The sequence below is a fragment of the Anopheles marshallii genome, chromosome 3 (assembly GCF_943734725.1).
Source record: "Anopheles marshallii chromosome 3, idAnoMarsDA_429_01, whole genome shotgun sequence".
Lineage (NCBI taxonomy): Eukaryota > Metazoa > Arthropoda > Insecta > Diptera > Culicidae > Anopheles > Anopheles marshallii.
The window spans coordinates 2257019-2279610 of record NC_071327.1 but is presented as its reverse complement, the minus strand read 5'-3'; the positions used below and the strand labels follow the sequence as shown (position 1 = coordinate 2279610).

General features: G+C 45.9%; 1 protein-coding gene and 1 non-coding gene across 2 annotated transcripts; one reads left to right on the top strand and one right to left on the bottom strand.

The window, feature by feature from the left end:
- Positions 1–14232: 14232 nt before the first annotated feature.
- Trnar-ucg (transfer RNA arginine (anticodon UCG)) lies at positions 14233–14305 on the bottom strand. Its single transcript has one exon. It is a non-coding gene; the product is annotated as a tRNA-Arg (tRNA).
- A 3197-nt stretch (positions 14306–17502) lies between these two features.
- LOC128711699 (fez family zinc finger protein erm) lies at positions 17503–20789 on the top strand. Its single transcript, XM_053806582.1, has 2 exons — positions 17503–17514; positions 18534–20789. The coding sequence occupies exons 1-2, from the start codon at positions 17503–17505 to the stop codon at positions 20787–20789; spliced, it is 2268 nt and encodes a 755-aa protein (XP_053662557.1).
- Positions 20790–22592: the final 1803 nt, after the last annotated feature.

Sequence of the window (22592 nt, the reverse complement as noted above, 5' to 3'; positions counted from 1 at the left end):
AATGTTCCTAATGAGATGCGCAGTAGGTGAGGTCTGGAGCCATTCGCTGGCACAATACGTATCGTAACGGATATTTTGACAAAGCGAGAGAGAGACGCTCAAATGCATTCGCTCACATATAAACCGGAAGTCAGACACTCGAGCGGCGAATGTCCTGTGGTGTGCGATGCTGAATCGAATGTGTTCAATCGCTGGCACGCGGGTACGTGGTAGATGCTGTGAAGTAGCGGGAACAATGCTACAGTAATGCTCATTTTTGCCGCAATTCGTAACAATTGTGTACCGGGACAGAATCTATGAAATGTGTGTTAATTAGGGTATTTTTGATGCGGATGGTTGTTTGATGAATGATGGCAGCTATTTTGATAGTATTTAAAAGCGAAAAGGTAGGAGAAAGCACGAGAGGGAGAGAGAGAATATATATAGGATGCAAAAGAGAAAGAGCTAGTAGTAGCATAAGCATCAGCAGGTCTTGGAGTCGTTGAATTCGTATGATACACTGGGCATTCCAGTAACCGATCTTCAATATTCTATAAAAGTATATAACCAGATGTATAGAGAGATCAGCTTCGAAACTAAAGTTCGGTAAAGTTAATCTTTTTCCAGGAGAAGCATACAAAACCCTCGGAATCGTCTAATACACAACAGGCGATCTTCAGTAGTGCTAGAATGGTGCCAAACGACTGTCTTAGAATTATCCAAAACAGCCTGAACCTCAACGCCCAGAGAACTTCCTACGTGCTTAAAGAAGAGCTTAATCGTTGTCAAACCTCCGCGAGAGATTTGAAAATGTCTTTCCCAGGCAGTCTCCCAGGAAGTGAGACAATGAAAAAAGGAAAATAATGCCACGTAACTTTACCCACATCCAGTCCTTACTCACATTTAGCAATTTGATTGACCGGCAGTTTCATACTGAAGGTGTGGTCCAGTGGGTCGTTTAAAAGAAAGTTCCCACCGTGCAATCGACACCGGAGTATCCACGGGTCAGCTTTGATTGGGTAATTTTAGCACAGATTATGGTCAATTGGGCCAACCCATGCCAAAGGTTGGCCCCATTAGTTTAATCATCGCCCCTGTTTCCGTAACTGACCGTTACGTAGGTGTTGCATTGTTCGCACACAACCAACCCTGTGGACACTCGGTGGGACATTTTTAAACGCAACCCTAATACCTCCCCGATATGTCAATGAAAACTGGCCATGTTAAAGGATCCCTGGATTGTTGATCCAGCAGCCAGTGTGCTGTGTGAGGCAGGGGATGAAGAGCAGTTGCTTTGTAAAGTTTTTAACCTCGCTTTGATGGAATTGATGCTGAAGGAAGCGAAGTGCGATGTGTGCCAGTGACAGTTACGACAAAGACGGTGACACTTTTTGGCAGCCAGATCACGCGACCGGAAAGGGATTAAAAACACCTTCAGAGTTCCTCTATTCGGTCGTTTATCAGAGCGTAATGGTAGAGGGATGGTGAAGCTGAAGCACTTTAATGCCTGTCCCGATTTGCTTCTTGCTGTAAAGTTTGAATCCTTCAGTTCGTCGCGGAGTTCCATAGACCCTTTGTTAATAGGATGAAGCAGCCAAAGTCCTTCGAAAGTCCTTGAGCGTTGGTGGTAACCCAACGTCCCCGCTAGTCTTTGTTGCCAAAAGCAGGACGTACACGTACGCGGTTTACGAAAGCGAGTACCAAACCTTAATCCTTTCGGCCGTTGACAGTTTCTTGCTGCCGATGGGGAGGAAAAAATGTGATTCCCGCTCACAGGAGCGTGTTTGATGTGATGTCTTTCGGCAAACGGTTCGGTGACAAATTTTTGATAGGATTTGTCAAGGCCGAACGGAGTGTGGTTAAAGTGACAGTTTTCTGTGGCGTCTAGGTCGCGCTATGATTTTGTATTACGTCGTTTTTTTAAAATTAGAATCATTTAATCGTTTAAAATTTCTCAGAATGTTGAAATTTCCAAAAACATAATTTTCAAGCAAAGTAAAGTAGAGATAAATGGATTATAAACGAATACTTGAAAGATTTATATTTAGTATCGCTAACAAGTCTTCTAGCGGGCTTTTCCCCTAGACTTGACATCTTCCCAACAAAATTGCCAAAATATCCGACACTTTCAAAATATCATCAGGTCGTCCATACACGCCTCTTGGACGCCAAACACGCCGCCTTGATGGCTTCCGGCCGCAATTGATCAACACAATAGCAGGACACCAAACGGCACCGTAAGTCCCTAATTGTCACCTGCACTATCCTTGTAACATCCCATTCTAGTGCAGATGGGAATGTTTTGTCACCTTCACAACACGCGGCCCGTTGTTTGGCCGTCGGAAGCAGTGGCAGAAAAATAAGCCCGTGACAAAAATCGAATCGAAGAGCAGTACGATTACAAAACCGATTAGGCTCCTCTTTGATCCTTCCGGGTGTGGCCGAGTGGTGGGAAAGCATGTGTGTGTGTCGAAAGCATGTGTGTGTGCTGAGTGGAATGTGTGTTCGAATCACCACCACCAGAAAAGAGCTGCGTACCGGAAAGAGCAGGAAATAAGCAATACCACACAGGAAGTAAGTCCATCCAGGGCAGGGCTAGGGCGTACGAGTCGAAGAAGATCCGATTGAGTCGAGCCAATTTAGTCGTGCGGCAGTTAATAATCCCCTCGCGGCGTTCGTTCCCGGTTTGTCCCGGTTGGGAGAGTTTCCTGTACCGAATTTTCACCACCTTTCCGCCCCCATTGAAGTGGAAGATTGTAAACGACGGTCGTGACACGCGGCCACATCGTTGTAAGCCTTCCCACTTTTCTCTCGCTGACCACCTATGTAAGGGAACGAGGGCTTGTTTTTCCTCTCGAAAGGAACCAACCCTCATCGGGAGCTGAAGTTTATCATCGTCCGGTATTATTATCATTTGCGATTGATTTGTTTGTAATACAGTTTAAATTGTTTCCGCCACGAAACGTTGGGCGGACGTGTGGGCGACCCGTTAGTTTGTCGAGAAACGACGGCACGTGTTGTACTTTGCGAGGGGGGATGTTGTTTTCCGTAGGACGGGTAGCCTGCCGAGTGATGAGTTAATTGTAACATTTGACTTTCGAGCCTCGTTGTGGGACGGGGTTAAAGGGGCTTGTTATTCGGTCGCCATCGCGAAGGTGGCGCTCGCAGGAATGCAATATTCAGATGTTTAATGGACCGTGGAATCGAGTGGAGTGCGAGTTCTAACATTCTGCCACCAATATCATATTTTGAAGAGGGTTTATAGCTAGATTATTCCAGTAATATTCCATAATAATTTGATTGAAATAAATAACTCGCTTTGAGTGGTACTAGTACCCGGGGGTACAGCACACTTAATTTGTAATGAAGTTGGAGTTTGGATTGAAAACAAAAACTCTTAGCAAAAATATGTTCCAAATGAGACTGATAATTTCTGTATTATAACCCCGTTAACTTCCAATTTCATTTGCTAAAACATCTTTCGACTTCGATCATTGCCTACCTTTAGGCGCCAACGGACCGCTTCTTTTATTTAACTGAATTATCATCTCATTTCAATAGTTTATGTGGAATTGAGGCACATAAAATTACATTTTAGGAATATTATGTAAAATAACAAGCTGTTACCTTGTAATTTTCAAGATACCCCAGTTGATATCGTTCCCTCACCCTGCACAAGGGAAGCTAGTTCCATTGTGTGTGACTTTTCCCACCACGTATGCCATCGCCACCCACTAGCTGGGTTCCATTCACACGTCACTACCGAGACCAATGAAAATGACATCAAACACAGCACAGCATCGCTCTGTGGGTGAAAATCCGTGGCGGAGTGTTCTTAACCCAAAACACGACTTCCGCCTCCGGTTTTGGGATGATTGTTATTTCCCGCAACCAGTTTCATTACGAGCGTGATTTTTCACTTCCCCGGGTTGGTAATTATTTTGCTCTGTCCCGTCGTGCTAGAAACGGTTGTCTTGATGTTCCCGCGGGAATATCATCATCCCTTCGGCTTACCGCGTTAGACGGCTTGATATGGTCGATGTCAGTACGACGGAACGGTTAAAGGAAAGCGGCGACATCTGAATGGATGGAATTGGATTGCCCATTTTTGTCGGTCTTTTTGTCCGTGTGTGTGTGTGTGTCAGTACTGGGATGCAGGAGGGTTAGCGAGTTTGTTGATTGGTGTTGGCTTTGACATGGTTGCTTTTGAATTGTAATGATGTGGTGCTGCGATCGCGCTACGTTTCGCGTTGGTGGGACCACAACAAGACATATTGCTCTGTGGAAATCTGCTCACAATCGTTATGAAGATTCTTACCACAAACTAGCGTTTGGATAACTAGAAAATTATTAATGATGATTGAATATTTCTTAAATATAAATAACAATATAATTTTTTGCTACCAAGTTGTGTAACTAGTACAAAAAAATAAATAATGAAATAAAAAGTAGTAACGAATAAGTTAATAGACAACTAAGTAAATAAATGAAAAAATCATTGAAATTCGCATCAAATCAGAATAGCAACACTAAACTAAAACATAACACTCACTAAACATCATTAGCAATGCAATGTGAAAACCCTTGCTAAATCTGCGAACAACACTTGGAACATCATGACAAAAATGAGGGAAAATCTAAACACTACAATGCCACATGGAACGCGTTATAAGGGGTGACAAGGCTTCCTTGTACGACAATATTAATCGGTCTATCGGTGGTAAACCATTATCACAGTCGAAGCGAAAAACAAATACATTCCCTTCATGCTTTCCCCCTTTTTTAAGCAATGATGGGATATTTACTGCAACAATTGTCATCCATTCCCCCTAGCAGACAGCAATATGTTTGTTGTTCCAAATTATAACCAAACACAGATTATGGTGCCGTTTTCGTCCATGCTGTAGGTATTTGCGTAAAGCGGAGCATCATAAAAAAGGGAATCAACTTCATCCCAAGGTTTTGGATCCCAAGGGAGGTTGATGTGGACACAACCGATCCCATGCCTGGAGATTGGAGGATGGACTCGAGGGGAGTTACTCAGGAAACGTTTCTCTGAGTTGTGGCAAAACAAAGCGAAACCGAGCATCGTGAAAGCATGTTGATATGTAAGTGGGATGATCCGACGATCCTTCTTAAGCACTGCTCCTTGTTATCACCGTCATAATCAGTGTCCTGTGTGTCACCGGACACGTTACACAGTATGTTTTGTGCGTGGGGTTGATCCGGCTTACCGGCTACATTATGTTACTGCTCACGGTCGCACAGCCCGACAGGTCCTTTTTCCGATGTTGGGAAAATATTTACCCCCCAACAAACGGTGCAATATTTGCAAACTGTGCCCGGACGGTGTCGCACGTCCACCGGGATGTGCAACACGACCTGAAGCATTTGTTTTGTTTGTGGAGTTCCACACACACATTCACAGAAAAGGAAAATAAAACTGTTTGGGTCACTAAGCTTTTAACCGAATAAAACAATCTGACCATTACTTTTCATTAGCGGAGCATTAAGGGTCCGAAGCTGCTCCTTAATCCCAGGGTGGAACCTCGCGCTGAGTGGAAGTAAATCGGGCCGGTGAAGGACGAATGGTACGAATTTGTTTGCCACTCCCCATCCCGAAATCGGACCAGCTTATCCGTTCACGATGAGAAGCTGATCACCTGAAGATGATGATGGTGGTGTAGCTGACGTACACCGCTGACCGTAACGAAATAATCAAAAGTAAATCGATGTGGGCAGATAATCTGTTTTACGGGAGCACGAAGATGCTACTGGACCAACACGGGACGGTTCTCGGTCCGACGAAACCGGGCTAATCCGTTCGAAAACATCCTTAATCCGGCCGGCCGGCAAAGATGAATGATCCTGCCGAAGGGTGGTGGGATCAAGCTACCTGATGCAGATCCTCTCGAAAGACGCACTCCGGATCTCCGGAAGGCATACATTGAAAAATGAGATGAACAAGTTTCCACCGATGGTGGCACCGAGCGGGAATGCCGAGCCGGATCCCGGTTGAATCTTCTTATTTAATTGGGTATTGTTAGTTTAGCAAATTAGTGCAATTAGAAGTGCACACGAGAATGTGAGACTGGTGGATGAATTATAGGATTCCGTGATTTATGGATGGGATGAGATGCATTTAGGGATCAGTGTGGGAAGATGCGCATCGCTTGTACGGTGAGAAAGGTACACATAGTGTGGTCTGCGTGTGAAGAAACGCATGACAATGGGAAAGGAACTACAGGAAACCGTTCTGATTTATATTCGCCACAATTAGTTATATCTATCAGCGATCAGAGCAATTCTTTATCATTATATTTAAACCAAGTCAAAATATGCCACTCGACAATACGGTTTCTTGAGATCCACATTCGTCCTAAATCGTGTTTCCCTGGGGGCCTTTAAAGAACAGCCAAAATGGCACGTTCGCGAGTCCTGTGTGTGTGTGTGTACTTCGCTTGCAATTTGCATAATGGAAAATGCAGCCTTCATTCCGTGTGCGCACTGTGTGTGGGCATTCTAACCGAGTGGAACTCCGTGTGTGGTACGGCGTGAGATATTCCCATCACTTTAATACCCTGCGCGACAATTAATCGAAAACAGTGCGCGCGCTCGCACACACCGCAAAACAATAGGTACGCGTGGCAACATGCACATTTCGTGACCGAAAAGCCCCGAGTCCCGAGTGTGCAGTGAGTGAACAGTTTAGAGCATCCAATGCCCGAAACAACAGCGACCGCACACAGCACAACGTGGCGGACAAAATAGGAGGGAAACGGTCGTGGAACGTGCCTGATGTCGTCCGTCTGTTAACCGCCACAAGCGATCGAAAGTGGAGTTGCATCGTGCTGTTTGCATATGCACCGGCGTGCAACCTGCAGCCTTTTGTCTTCTTGGCTGGTGGTGGTTAAACTTCTGAAGTGGTGGAAGAAGAACAAATGTTCACCGGGGAACAATTAAGAGGCACATTCTGTGATGGACGAAAGTGGAGCGGGAACTGAGGATATTTACGTATTCATTATAAACAATTCGGTTCGAGTTAGAGCTACGCGTGTTACATGAAGTCTGAAATGAAGTATTTGTTATCGAAATCGGTATGCTATATGCTAACATTCTAGGTCGGAGGTCATTATCCAAGTAAAAGCCTTAGAGACCATATTCGATGTGTCAAAGAAAAGCTGGGCATTCCCCATCAGTACCAGCAGTTAGTCGAAGGAAGTTGCATGCAGCAGGTTTTCAATAATTGGAGAATTCTTAGGAAAGTGTTTCTAAGGTTATTCCGTTTCGCAAATCTTCGTCCTATACCTGTGGAGATCCTTGCAATGTTACATAGCTGTGCCCATATAGAATTAGAAAATTGAGCTGATAATGGTGTCTCAACCACCATGACCGTGACGGTATATTTGACCGGTCAGAGTTCTTTGTGATATCGATACTGCCGCAAATAATCAATCAGTTCGTTTACTGATCTTGATGCAAATTCCGACCATACCTCAGTATCTTCGAGCTTCTCTCTCTGCTGGATGCTGATCCGGTGTGTCAGCACAGTCGTACTGCAGATCGTCAATGGCCGTATGTGAAACCGAAGGCAGCGGTTCATCTCGTACGAAAACCCCACCGTTCAACCACCACCGCAATCGGATAATAACCTCATTAAAGGATTACTCTCTGCGGGCACTTCTCGCCCTCGGTATGCGGTCAGCTTCCAAGGACCGACTCTGCCGCACTGCCCGGTAGATCCGATCCGATTTGACGGCTTCCCTCAGTTTCGGCACGGGCCAGCGGAGAAAACATCGATTCGATATGGTAAAACAGGTAGCTTCTTGTCGCGTTCGCTTTGAAATGCGGCCCGACAAACGGTTGTACGGCGCAGATGTTGAGCTCATTAGCTGGGCGATGGGTAAGGCAGCACGAAACGATCTCGCACGCTTCACCAAACATGCGGGATTAAGCGGACGGCCATGGTTGGCCGTGGTTTCTTCGGTTGCAAAAATCATCCATGCAGGATGCAGTAGAATCTCCCCGGGATAGTAACGCTCGGAGGATATATTCCGAGGCCAAAACCCCCGGGGAGGTTGTGGTGAAAATATTTACCACTGGTGAAAGGAAAATGCCCGATAATTTATGATAAATATTGGCAAATATTGTGGTCCCGAGGATGCAGTGTTTCTGCGGTGGGTATTCTAGTGCCATAAAGACGGTAGCGCGTGCATGGTTCGAGCTGCTCGTTGAGCTCTCATTTCTTTCACGGTTTTCTCCGGGGATTTGTATGAAGAAAGCGGTTAAAGCTACTTTTATTCTATGGCGTGCAGCCGTAGCAGAAGCAGCTTCATTGTTTCATTTGCTTGGAAAAAGTGGAAAATGTGAAACAATCTCTCAATGCTATTGTTTTATTGAATTGCAATCGTTGTCAGCATTAATGTGAGAGAACGATTCACAAAGGTAGATGTGGCTGAACGATATGTTTGTATTGTGATTGTTTTGTTGTAGATTTGTGCTTCACGCTATTTCATTTCGAATATTCACTCTTATTTTCTTACTCTTAATTGGGTGTTCCTGTTTGAAGTACAAGAATCGCATAATATGCATATTGTAGCCTAAATGTATGCAATGGCAAAGGAAGCGATCTAACGGATTGAGATAGCTTGTTTGTTTAACTGTTTTGTAAGAACTAATTGAGAAATGAATGTATTTTAATTCTACATTCTGAGCTGCATCAACAAACGCCCATATCTGTGTGGGTATATTTATGAATTTCAAGTAACAAAGAAGTACTTCAACAGCGCCTGAAATGTATGGCAAGTATGCATCAGCAAAACCTCACCCACTTGAATTGGCCACTACCTTCGCGGAGGTGATAAATTACAAAATTAGTACCCTTCAGCTTGACATTCCCTATCAAAGCTCTGGCCGGTAATGAAAAGAACAAATTGCACATTTTCTTTACCTTTTCCTGTTCTCCTAATCGAAGGCATGGACCCACTCGGGAAAGTTATCTCCAACCGTTCCCAACCTCCATCCGGTTCGACTTTCAGCAGCTATTTTTCTTCGCCCCCTGCTTCCGGTCGTAAAAAAGGGCAGAAGTGTTTCAACTGCCAGCAGGAAGTGGGTCGTTTCTTTTCCTGTGGCCCCTCATCAGTCCACTGCTTGGGTAGTTGTGGCGTAGTATAAAGATGCCCCGACAGATAAGTCACGCGAGCTGGTCTGATCACGTACAGTGCTTATCGGTCGCGAATGATCGGAGCTGCTTACCGATTTTGGATTTTCGTTGGCGGCAAACGGGACTCGCGTAAAATGCGCACCGGGCACGTTTTTATCACCACTGGTGGGTGGACGTGCGCGAAGGAAAATGATACCAAAAATCAGTCATTTTACCCTCAAGTAAGCGTTGTTCGGATATTTGAATGGATCATTTTAAACTTGTGGTGGTGTTTTCTGATGGGTTTCTTGGAAGAATTAATTTTTTATCTTAAAAAAGTCAACAAGCAACTCCTTTTTCCTGTCACAAAAGCATCATTAGGGAGCTTTAGATACATATCAAACCTATCGGTGCGAGCTGTCGTTGAGCAAATCGTTCCGTTTCTGATTTCCCTTCCGCTGCTGCCACTTGAAAGGCTTCAGAAGCGCATAAGAAAAACGGGACAAGGGAATCGCACCCGGTGCAGGCGTTATGGGCACTCTTCGGCGATGCTCAGCTCCGATGATGATAATTTGCATAGTAGATTGGATCATGAGATTAGCCGTCTACCGTGCCGGCGAGGGTGTTGTTTGTTCGGTGTTGTTGGCCGTTACCAAGGCGTTGGAAGGAAATCCAAATTCTGCTGGTGCTGGTGTTTGTGGAACCGGCACCGAGTGATAAGTCGTGACATTTTAATAGAATGATTACTCGCGATAACGAGCGTATAATTTCTTAATCAACTTGTGCACCGTTTGGGAAGTCGTTCGAGTAGGGGAAAGTTTGAAGTTGGAGAAAAGAAACGCTTCCCAATGCTCACCCGGTGCTACCAAAGGCGTCGTCTAACACGTGCACTTTGTTTGGCCACCGGAAGTAACCGGTGGACAGATGTTGTGGTGTGCCAAGGCAAAAAAACAGAACATTTATCGTACCCACGTGTGTCCACGGTTAAGCGATGGGTGAATCCTTAAGGTCCACCCAAAACGAAGAAAGGTTGAAACCGGTTCTGCTTTGGGAGGTATACGATGGAATGCTCTAAAACACCGGAAGTAGGGCAAACGGACCGCATCGTTTCCTCTTTGCGTGTTAGTTGTAGGGTGATTTGCATATGGATCTATTTTTTTGGCGCTATTACCCGTTAGGATCCCTTGCAGGAAAGATGGGCGGAATAATGGGATGAAGATATGCCACTCGAGGTACTTGCCCGACTGGTGACGGTACGCACTCACTCGTACCGGTGTGGCGCATATGGGCAGGACGCGACTTTCGACGGAACACGTGTCCCAACTTGTCCTCCAGGTGAGCGCCGATCAAGGACCAATCTAAGAGTGCAATTACGAGCATATATCGGGCTCTACCAAGAGGGTGTTCTTCATGCTCAGATTTGGAATTGAGCAAACCTTTTTTTTATAGTTAGCAACAAATGAGTTTGTAGAACTGACTGCGGAGCGACATGTTTGTGCATCTGCTAAAGGACATTTGCATATGCGTTGATATGGTGAATGTTCTTTTAATACTTGGGAAGTGTCCACATTCAAGCGTGAATTTATGCAAAAATAAACGATGATTCTTTGAACTGTGTAAATGCGGCTAAACGATAGCCCCTTGTTTTAATAAGCAATAAATACCAACCAAATGGCACGTTAAAAAAAAGTCATAACAAAGGTGTGTTTCGTACTGCAAAACAGCCTGTAAGATAGAAATCTTAAAGACTATTACGATAGGTAGTCTTACTTTTTGGCCAAATACCTATTCCATTCTTACAATGACCTAACACAATTCATAATGCCACCGGCACGAGCCAACTGTCAGTGGATTGGCGTGAGCATTTAATAATATCTGCCTGCGGTATGTTTGCAGTGCCATGCGACGATGAGGAATAAAGGAACATTGAGAACAGAAAAAAACATCACAACCGGTACGAAAATGCCAACGAATAATTAACCGGAAATCGCAACACGCGTCCGTGCGTCTTAAGATTTGGCTTCAGCTGCTATCAAATCGGAGACGTCTTGTTATTCCCTCGCCATGCGTGTCCCGTAGCACGGCTTCTGGCGAATGCTGCCTGTTGTTTTGTATGTCGTCAGAGCCTGCAATTCCTTGCTGGTCGCGCACATTCGCTCAGGACACCCCAGCAAATGTCGGCACTTCACAATAGCACCTGGGCAGGGCGGAGAAGTCCATGCGATCACTCGATCCTTACAAGGGGCCGGGAAAGAGTGCGAAAGGAAAACCGGTACACGAGCCGGGTTACTTCCGGTGTGGCGGAAGCATCGTGCTCACAACACAATACACTCGATGGCACCGGGGTCGGTGGTTTGTTTTGTTGAATGGTAGGAAATCACAATCGAAGGAAAAATGAGCCGTCAGCTCGGGAGAGTACGCTCGGTGGGAGGAGCACTTCTGCCGTAGATCCTCTTCAACTTCGTCCCCTGGATTGAAGGGGACTCCCGCCGTGGAAGGTGCATTCGCTTGCATCGTTCTAACGCCAAACTGCGAGAGCCATAACTAAGACTCGCGAGGAACGAAAACGAAAGAGGCACAATTCCGTTTGACGTCCAGTTTGTGTGGAGTTCGTGTACGCTCTTATTAAAATATCAAATTATCCCTAAAAGCAACGTGGAAGAATGAATGCTTCCACTGCAGTTGACAGTGATGCAATTTGACAGGCGCTAAGTGATCGTAGGGAAAACCATGACGGTTGGAAGGAAAGTAAGGAGCAATAAAGGTGGGCATGAGCTATACTACGCTCGCAGATTAACAGCGGACATATGCTTTTTTGGAAGGCCTTAAAATCTTTGTTAAGGCCACGACATTGACAAAGAACGTGCGCCGTTGAAAGGCGGGGTTCGATTGGGTGATAAATAATCAGGAATTCAACAAATGGTCCTTGATCGGCGCCGAATCTTCAATGTTTTAGACGGAACTCGGGAGCACAAAATCAAGGGCATGTTTTATGATGTTTATTTAAAATTCTAACACTCCCCACAAATTTACTAGGCATCAATTTACTACTCCTCTCGGCATTTAATTATCAGTATTTGAATTAAACCAGCTGTCAGTTTAAAGGATTCATTCATGTGATGATCTTTCTACTAGCTGCAAGGTTGACTTTAACACTTTGAACCAATTGTTTACATACACACACACTCTCTCTCTCTCTCAGTCACACATACACGGTGGTCAACATCGGCCTATTGTTTCGTGCAGAGCTATCAACCCGAGCTGTTGAGACATCAACCTGCCAAGAGGACATCCTTCTCTCGAGCAATCGACCGTCTCAAACACATCCTTCTAGGGCGTAATGGCTGCGAGATATGTTTGTTTGTAGATATTTCGATTGTTCTGAATACTTGGCCACCCGACACCCATGCCTGCCATCCTTTGCGCAATCCTCCCAACCAGTAAATAAAGTCAGAAAAATGGGCACTAATACAAACAGCGTAACAAAAACTGTTGCCATGGTCGAGCCTGCTGGAGTGTGTGTTGACTGTTGCCCCGAAGTTCATCGGCACAGCCGAAGTGTGCAATTGAATTTGTGCTTTGTGCAGCAGGCGGGTGGTCACGCCATAACCGGAATAGGGGTAGGAGCAATTGTGGGGGTTGTGGGGCACTACTCGAAAGGATTGTGATGCATTGCCTTCGGGGAAGCGCGTTGCCCACATGCCCAGCACAGACGGTCGTGACTTCTTCAGCACGTCCATTGTAGGCTCTGCACACAGGACAAACTTAGGCACGTCCCAATGTCTGAGCCCGAGACATGATGGAAGTTGAAGAATTTCACTGCACAAATGCACAATTCTCGAACGATTCTCGTGCAGGAAAAAAGAGAAGTGTTGTGCCCGAGGGTCCGGGCCCTACGACAACATCCCACTTCAAGTAGCAGCTCAGCTGGCTGGAATTTCCCTCTCGAAAGAAGCAGACACAGTCACTGCTTCCAAGTTCCTGCTTACTTGTCCGGTGAATTCTTCATTAATTTTGCATCGTTGGTTGGATTGTTTGCTAGCCTTGGTCAGCAGTGGCGGTGGTGGCAACGGCCGACTGCAGGCGTGGATTGTGCGTCCTTTTGGCAGCCCAGCGCTACGAGGAGAAGTCCTTGGGCATGGGTTGTGTTGAAGTTCTGGATAAGAATTTCTAGGTGGAGGTTTTCGCCTCCGAAACCGAAAGCATCTTTGTTTTGAGACGAATGGTGCGCATCTCCGTACGTGTATTTCCGACATCCGGCAACAGCCGTGCGGACGACGTGCGTCTGATGTAATTCTATCCCACCTTCAACTGTGCCTCCAAGGGCAGAAGGTGGAATATGAGACGACGGTAAAGTGACAGGGTCGCTGTACCGGTGTTGATAGAGTTTGAATTGAGCAATCGGGCGTCATTGTTGTTGTTGAGCAGCAGCGTCTGCTGTGCATCTTGTGCAGTCGGGAGAGTTTCTGCTTCATTACTGTGGCAGCAATATAATGCGAGACAGGTGCTTCCTTCTGAATCGCTGCTCACATAAAGCACACGACCTTCCGGACGACGATCGGAAGGAAGCGTATGTGGCACACGCCAGGTGATTTTTGCTTATTATGGCGTTCCCGAATAGGAATTCAATCGGAAAGCGGGTGAACGGTTCAACTACTTATGCGTTTAACGAGGTTAGGGTTTGGAAGGGAGGTTCATTAAGGGGTTTTCTGTCTTTAGGAACGCTATGAATGGCTTAAGTAAGATATGCCATCAGAGATTTGTTTGCGTCAATAGGTAATTCTATTAAAGGGCGACCGTTATACATTTCTCTTTTCTTTTTGTATAAGTTTTCAATCACTTCGCTATCCTCTTTTGTATAAGCTTTAGATATTTAAAATGTATATATGCCTGCATAACACAAAAACTCTTTAGATTCTCTTTAAAAAAATACTAACCGAAAATAACGAAGAGGAAAGTAGAGGATGCACATATGCATTTGCAGGGCACACTTCTACTTTATCAGAACAGAACCCCCACAGAGAACAAATAATAGTTATAGTGTTTTGATAAGCAGCTACCCCCCTAAAAACACACTTTGCTTTCCTTCCCATAATAAATGCGTTTTTTCCCGACCGTGACAGGACTCGAACCTGCAATCTTCGGATTCGAAGTCCGACGCCTTCTCCATTAGGCCACACGGTCGTATGTGACTGCGTGACGTTATCTTCCATACAAGTCGAAACGCAATCCGCTTGGTTTGTTTGTGCTAGTTTTTCACACTACTTTCTTGGCCCCCGGGGCGTTCGTCACGCATCGCAGAACGTCTCGTTGGGTTTGTCATCGGGTTGTTTTTTATGCGACCGGGACCAATGCAATGCCCTCGGTATTGCGTTTGATTGTGAAACTAACGCATTTCGTTCGATTGCTTTGTGGTGTGCGCTTCTTCTCTGGAGGGAAGGTTTGATGAAACGGATACGGAGCCGGCGGTCTATTAATAGTTGCGTCTGAACCGATCGAAGGTGCAGATCGTTGAATGCAAATTATACACATTTACATGATTAGGCAAAGAAACGGTGATTACATCCAGTGCTAAAAACACACACATACTGGTTGTAATAATTATTGGAAAAAGAAACACATTCAAGCTGTGAAATGTTTAACATAAGCGAATAATAGTCAATAAGTAGCTGTTAATTGGTGAACATCGGGTCTAGCTAAGTTAAATTTTCAATAGCTAAGCTTCAAAATAGAAAAAAATGTAGTGTAAATTAAGAGAAACTATATGAGATCCATTGATGAATGTATCAATGATTCTAACATTTATTTCAGAACTGAAGTTCTTGGTTAGGTTTGATTGCAATCTGGAGATATTGATTTTTCCGTCAGTGGAATAAATTTGCCTAACGAATACTCACTTGGATGGTTCGCTAATAAGGGTGTACACAAGAAAGATTTGTGAAATACCGCAAGAACTTCCATGGAATCCATTCCACTGGCTGCACAAAAGATTGTTCATATTTTCACGCTCCACCGTGCTCTTTTGCCCGTGTACTGATACGGTCGGATTTATCCGAACGAACTTGGCGGTGGAGCTTTGTCCAATCTTTACCCATTTACCGTCACTTTTCCTCTCTTTCCTCGACATGCACAAAAGGGAGGAACTCGTCCTCCACTCGCTTGCCTCGCTCAATGTTGAGCTTTCAGCTTAACACGTAAAACCGTCTTTTTTGCCTTTAGCCGCTCGGTCCGAGGTTGATTCTATTTACTGTTTGCTTAATTTCCCCTTTACATTCCCGGGCCATCTTGCCCGTTTTATATCCAGCACCGGATTCGGATTTGTCAACCCTGACGGGTGGTCTTTTCAAATTAAAATAGCGAACGAGAGCGAATGCTCAAAAAAAGGCACAGCTCACCGTCTTTCGGGGGGCGGCAAACCTACCAACGCTACTCAAGTGTACGATAATGAGCTAACAAGAATATAGCAACCGGCAGCAACCGACCCCGGGTAATGGAGAGGATCCACCTTCCGCGAACCCTGTACATGGACCTGTGGACTTTCGCAGCGGTTCTTTCGCTGCCCGGGAACATTGCCGCCGTGTTTGCTCATCCACTCAGGTCGGTCGGTTTAATAGAAGGCTGGCCTGCGAAAGAGCGAAAGGACGGGACGATGCCGGGTTGTCCTTTTTCGTACTGTGCCCCGCGCGTGCGTCAGGATGTGCAGGAGATGTACCGAGCGACCAACCGAAGACGAGCTGGCGCTGGAACATGCAAGGATTCGGATCAGTGACGTGGCGAAAAATAACGGGGCGTCACCGAAAAAAGGACCTTCCATCGGATTGCTCATGAAGCTGACGATGATGGTATTGATGATGATGATGATGATGATGCTGGGTTGAAGAGGAGGTCAACGCGAAGTGTGCAACATTGGCTCTGTCTTCTTCGCGAAGCACACAAACACACGAACAAGAACTATACACACACACACACACATAACGGCGCATAGCTCAAGGATGGTAAGGACGAAAAAAGGCTACAAGAATCAAAGTGGATGACAGGACACAATGATTCTAGTGCGCCCTTCTCTGTGTACCGCCGTCCGTGTATGTGTGTGCGGCAGTGAGTTTGTGTACATAGAATGTCCTTTTCCATCCCTGGCAGCGGTTAGAGCAGTAGCAGTCCCTTCGGTGTGTCCTTTTTGGGGTGCTTTTTGATGCGCTAGTGTGCGTGTGCCTGTTGGTGGCGGGGTTTCTACTCTCTGCGCAGGCTGCAAATGTCGGCGAATGAGCGGGTCGGGTATGTGTCTGTGATTGGAAGTGCGAGACGGACGGGAAAAGGGTCGGCCACGTCTCAATCTCCGCTAGGGGAGGGGTCTCCAAGGGTTGTAATGCGGCGGGACTAATGCGGCCGAGAAGCCAGCAGCAGTTGCTATTCGTCCTTTTTCCCTCCTGTACTTTTTGTGGCCTGGCAGTGCCATAACTGCCGTGGCTGAACGATTCATGTGCCCTCGGTTACCATCAGAACAGTTTCAACTGCCGAACCGAGTGGAGTAGAGAGCCGAGAGCACATTCGTTCCATAGACGGATCTTGTTGTCGAAACGAATGGATTGAAGATTATCGTATCTTAGCGTATGAAGAGGATTAATTATACAAGTGTATGGTATCGTTATAATGTTTATGAAAAACAGAGTGTATTACAAGCAGCCAGTGTATTGGTGGGGAACTATATCTAGCCAAGTAGCATGTTGTGCAACCAGATGCTGAAAAGATCATCGTTTTTGCTCAAGACATACTATTTAAGTGTTATTTCCCCGTTCGCTCACGTGTGTGTTTCTGTGTGTGTGTATATGATAAGACGCTCATGTGGGTTAGCATAAATTAAGAGCGTACGGAGGAACCGTAAGGACCACTTCTACGATCAATTGAATTAATTTCCTTAATTGAGTTTCCAACTTCCGGTGGTGTTTGTCGGTTGGTTGGCACTTTGGACAAGCGAACGATTTGTCGGGCGAACGGGCCTTGGTCTTTAGCTGTGTACCCGGACAGTAGGGATGCAAAGGCAGAACGAGCTGAGGTGTCAAGTGTATGTGAGCGTGTAAAACAATTGCTGTCGAGTGGGTGCGAAAGAAGGCGTAAATTAAAACCCTCCCGAACTCAACCCGCTACGATGGGAAGACGCTAGTTGATGCTGGTACTCACTGATATCCACTCAGAGGAAAAGTTGGCAGTTGATTGAAGAGTGCGGCTTTTAAACGATTAAGAGACAATTTCCAGCGAGAACAGTTTTACAGGCGATATTGGAGACACTGGTGATAAGCCTATTGTGAGAAGAGAAACCTACCGGACGGAACGGAAGTGATCGCGGGTATTCGCCATCCTTTCCGGTCAACGAGCATTGCATCATGGTTTATTTTGTACGTATTCTCTTCCATCATTAATTAAATACTTATGAATTTTATTTTATTTTAAATTATAAATTATTCACACAACCTCTGTTCAATGTGTGTAGTTAGCTGCTATCAAAACGATGGATAAATATTTGCAACCCATTGGAATTTTGTACCGCATTGGTAAAAAAACAGTAGCAAGCCGATGATTTCCATTGCAAAAATAGTAAAAACAGTGAATATATTGCATACCTTTACTCGCATATATCCTTACGCGAGTACTAAGTTTGGAGTTTTAGAAGGATTTCATTAATTTCAAGCTGTTTTACCCTGTTTGAGCTGATCTAATTAGTTGATTTAACATATTACGTAACATTAATAATCTTTGACTGCGCTTAAAAAGTACGAAAAAGATGTTAAATGGCTTAAAGGCTGTCAAACTCTCAACCCTTGTAAAACTTCACTATGGCACGTTCGTTATGCAATGTTTGCAAAATAGTTGGAAAACATTAAAACAATATTGAATCGAGATGAGTATGAGAATACTCACACGGAGGGTTTGCTCGCATACAATGGGCTTCTGAAATCAATGGCCAATTTGGTGGCGAGACTGTGTTTAAATTTCACTGTATTGAAGGAATTTCCCCCTTGTTCCGAATTCCCACTAATGAAGGGAGCATGGTAATGGATTCTTTAGAACCATTGAAGCCGAATTAGTGTGTTTGGAAAACAAAGTAAAACAAACAGCTGCGCGGACTGGCAACACCGGGAAGCATTATTAGAATGAATTGTTTTACCCGATCTGTGCCCTGTTGTTGGTAAAACATAATTAATATCGGTCGAAGAATACATCCCCCAGAATGGGGCGGGATGCACATTCCGATGGGCGTAGAATGCGTTGGGCATTGTTTTTAGTGAAAGACAAGGTTCGAACCTCAGGACGCGATTGTCCAATCAATCACTGCACCGTGAGGTCACGCAGTGTGCTGGTGAATTGGTATAACATATCTAACGTTTCCATTGTTTTGTGCCACCTTCATTCGCAGAGTCCCCGTGGTATGCAGGAACCGTGTAGCCCACCAGGAATACCGCTGACAGCGAAGAGTCCCACGATGGAAGGCGCCGTACCGGATGCAGAGTCCGCTACGGATACGGAACGGCACAATATCCCTAGTCCTCATGAGACCGTTACCACCGTTACGAGTGCGGCTTCCAGCATCAGTGTGGCCGAAAGTATGCACTCGGTAGTCAATCGGCCGGCGGCTAAAATTCAACGACCCAGCGGTGGTACGTTAAAGTTTTCCATCGCCAATATTATGGGACAGGCTGAGGAGGAGGAGCAGGAGGAGGAGGAGGTGCGGCGCGATCGCGCGGATGACGATCACGAGGAGGATGAGGAGGAGGACGAGATGGATGAGGATGTGGAGGAGGATGATGAGGATGCGGTGGTTGATGTGGCGAGTGATGACGACACGATTGAACTGTCGATGACGTCCCCTGGCAGTAGTAGCCTGTTCCGGAAGCGACGCCATGTTAGTCATGAGAAGTCAATGAGTCCGGTGTCTGCTGCAGGTTCAAGTCCTTGCTATGAACCACCGTCAACGGTGGTTAGCTCTGTGGCGGAAGCATACGATTCCGCGTTCAAGAAGTATGTCCCAAACTCGATGCATCAGTTCGTGGCCAGTAATCGTCATCAGGAGCTTCTGAGCCAATACCCGCTATTGTACTATCCGGGACAGTTGATGTGTGCAGCGGCACAGTACGCAGCTCTAACACACCAACATCATCAGCAACAGCAACAGCAACAACAGCAGCACCATCACCATCATCATCATCATCACGCGGCGGCTGTTGCGGCGCTACATCCATACGGTACCCCTGGACGTCTGCACAGTCCCACACTATCACCACCACCGCCAGGAGCAGGACTTCAGACAGCCAGTTCCGCAGTTCAGGCACCGGGTGTACACGGACATGGGGCGATAAACGGACGCCACTTACATGGAGGTTCTCATGGACACCATCAGCTGCTGTCTGCTGCTGCGGCTGCCGCAGCTGCAGCAGCTGCCGCCGCCGCAAACCACAGCAAACCGAGCGCGAAACGGGCCAATCTGAATCTATCCGCCAGCAGTACCTGTTCGTCGGTGAGTTCCAGCGGTAGTTCTGTGGGAGGTTCTCCCGGCGGTAGTGGTCCCGATGGTTCGCCCACCTCAGCGGCAGCGGCAGCGGCAATGGCGGCCAAGCAGAAAACGTTCGCCTGTCCCGAGTGTGGAAAGGTGTTCAATGCGCACTACAATCTCACCCGCCACATGCCAGTTCACACGGGCGCGCGGCCATTTATTTGCAAAATCTGCGGCAAAGGCTTCCGGCAGGCGTCGACCCTCTGTCGGCACAAGATCATTCACACCTCGGAAAAGCCACACAAGTGTCAGACGTGCGGCAAGGCCTTCAATCGCTCGTCCACGCTAAACACGCACACACGGATCCATGCGGGATACAAGCCGTACATCTGCGAGTACTGTGGCAAGGGGTTCCATCAGAAGGGTAACTACAAGAACCACAAGCTGACGCACAGTGGCGATAAGGCGTACAAGTGCACGATCTGCAACAAGGCGTTTCACCAGATATACAACCTGACCTTCCACATGCACACCCACAACGACAAGAAGCCGTTCACGTGCAAGATCTGTGCCAAGGGCTTCTGTCGGAACTTTGATCTGAAGAAGCACATGAGGAAGCTGCACGACGTGAGTCTTGGTGGTGGCCACAAACGGTCGAGAAGTTGTGGAACTCCGCAGCATCATCGAGGCGCCTCACTGGACGTGCCCAATCAGCATTCGGTGTCCAGATCTCCTGGACATCAACATCCATCCTTACCACCACCTCCGCCACCACCACCACAACTACCGCCTTCGGCTTCCTCCACCACTCCAGCAATGCCCAACACGGAGAGTACTCCGGCCGTAACGAGTTCGCCCTCCAGTCACCACCATTCGTCCCAGCCACATCTTCACCATCCGCTTCATCTGCACGGATCCGCCCTGCCGCATGTACCACCGCATCCACACGGTCACATCGGCGTTGGTCCGACCGGGGAGTTACAGTCTCGCTCGTCTCCCGTACCGTGGTCCAGTGCATCCTCACTAGCCGCACTACATCACACCGCCGTCGCTGCGGCTGCAATGCGCAACGGAGTGACAGACTACGGCAGTCCCTTTCTCATGCCGACAGGGCGTCACCATCAGCGGTTAGCAGCGGCAGCAGCCGTCACCGACAGTCCCTTCATCGGTAAGGTGTTCTGACAGAAGTACTACCAGCATACGGGCATGAGTTTCGGTGGGTTGTCACCAGTCCAGTCTCCACAGTCGACCGCAGCGTCTGCGGCCATCACTGTCACGGCAGTGGCATCGGCCGTCGCACCCTAAGTTCGACCTCACCGGAGAGCTTCCTTTGTCCAGATCTTCGCCGTTAGGCGAAGTGTTCGGATCGAAGGCGAAGTGTTCGATGGGCAGGGGTGTAGTTAGATTTAGTAGATGAAGTGTGCAATAGGCGAGAGAGACGGTACACGCCAGAGTGATTTGATTTGAGTAGTGAATTAGATACGATGCAAATGGAGCAACACAGGACCTTTTTGGTGTTGCCAGCAAAAAAAAAAACCGCGTCAGGCACCGGTGTACCTAGGCCGAAGTGTTTAGTTTGTAAGCCACGGTGATAGCAATAATCATGCCGCATTAGGAATTTAAGCTGTAGCGTTTCGTGTACATTTGCCGCTGTCGTCGCTGAGGTAGACCGATCGCAGGATCGACTAGGGAAGAGGCTAGCGGGAAATAGGAGTGATGCGGCGAATTAATGGAATTAATACGTTGATCGATATTATTAATATAATTATATACAGTATATATAAATGAAGAAGACTAAATAAATCACACGCATCGAGAAATTTGGTGAAGAATTATGAGAGAAATCATGAGTTTATTGTTGTACTGTTTTATTGGTTTCAAATGGTAAGTTAATAACAGTGGAAGATCGCTAAGGGTCAAATGTACTTTCATCAATGAGGAGAAATTGCTCTCGGGGTCGCGTACTCTCGATAGCGACAAACTTTACAACAATTCTATTACTGTTTGGACATATTTGGAGACAATATTTTTCTTCTTGGCATAACGACCTATTCAGTCATGGCTGCCATTTCCGGCTGACTAGACTTATATCAAGTCAGTTCATGATTTTGCATAGTCAGTCCATGCTACGGGGGGACGGTCAGGATTGGATTTGGTTTCGGCCCTCGGACACCACTGGGCCGTGGTGATAAACTTCATTATACTTTGTATAACTTGTTTATATTTACTCTTTTCCGGTGATATTTAAAACTCGCTAAAGTATATCGAAGCACAGTTATAAATATGATAAAGGAATTTTAAACTAGAATCAATTCTTACATCAAATATAATAAAAAAAAACGCATTTCCTACCGTGATGAAGATGAGAATAGTATTCAAATACAGAAAGAAACAGTATGAAATAGGAAAGTGACAAAGGTTTTGTAAATACAAACAAAAAAAGATAGATTAACTAGATCGTCAGAAACAAATTATCGTTATTAGTAGACTTTATTTTTATTATTTTAGACATTGTTATTATGTTAAATTTGTCCTAATTCCATATTACAGTAACAAATGAATTGCTTTTTAATTTATCGTTATTTGTACTCATGTTCAACATTCAATCTAATTGCTTGTAGTGGATTCAATATCCATCATATTTACCTACATAATCTTATGCTATAGGAAATGTGTTCACATAAATCAAAAACAGAGCGAAAATATTAAACCAAAAGTTTCCCAAAAACTATTATACCTAATGCACTGTCCATGGTAACTGAATGCCGAACATTCTCTGCCCCATGCTGCCAACGACCCAATATCGAGCTGCGACATGATTGATTTTGCCGGAATGTTTGCAATTTAATAGCGAATAAATCAATACGGCAACTGACGATCCACCAGCAACGTTTATCATTCCATCGTATGAAATATGTTTGTCAATAATATTTTACGTCCTTCGGGGAGGCTCGGGGAAACGGGAAAGGCTCTAGTGCAGTCGAG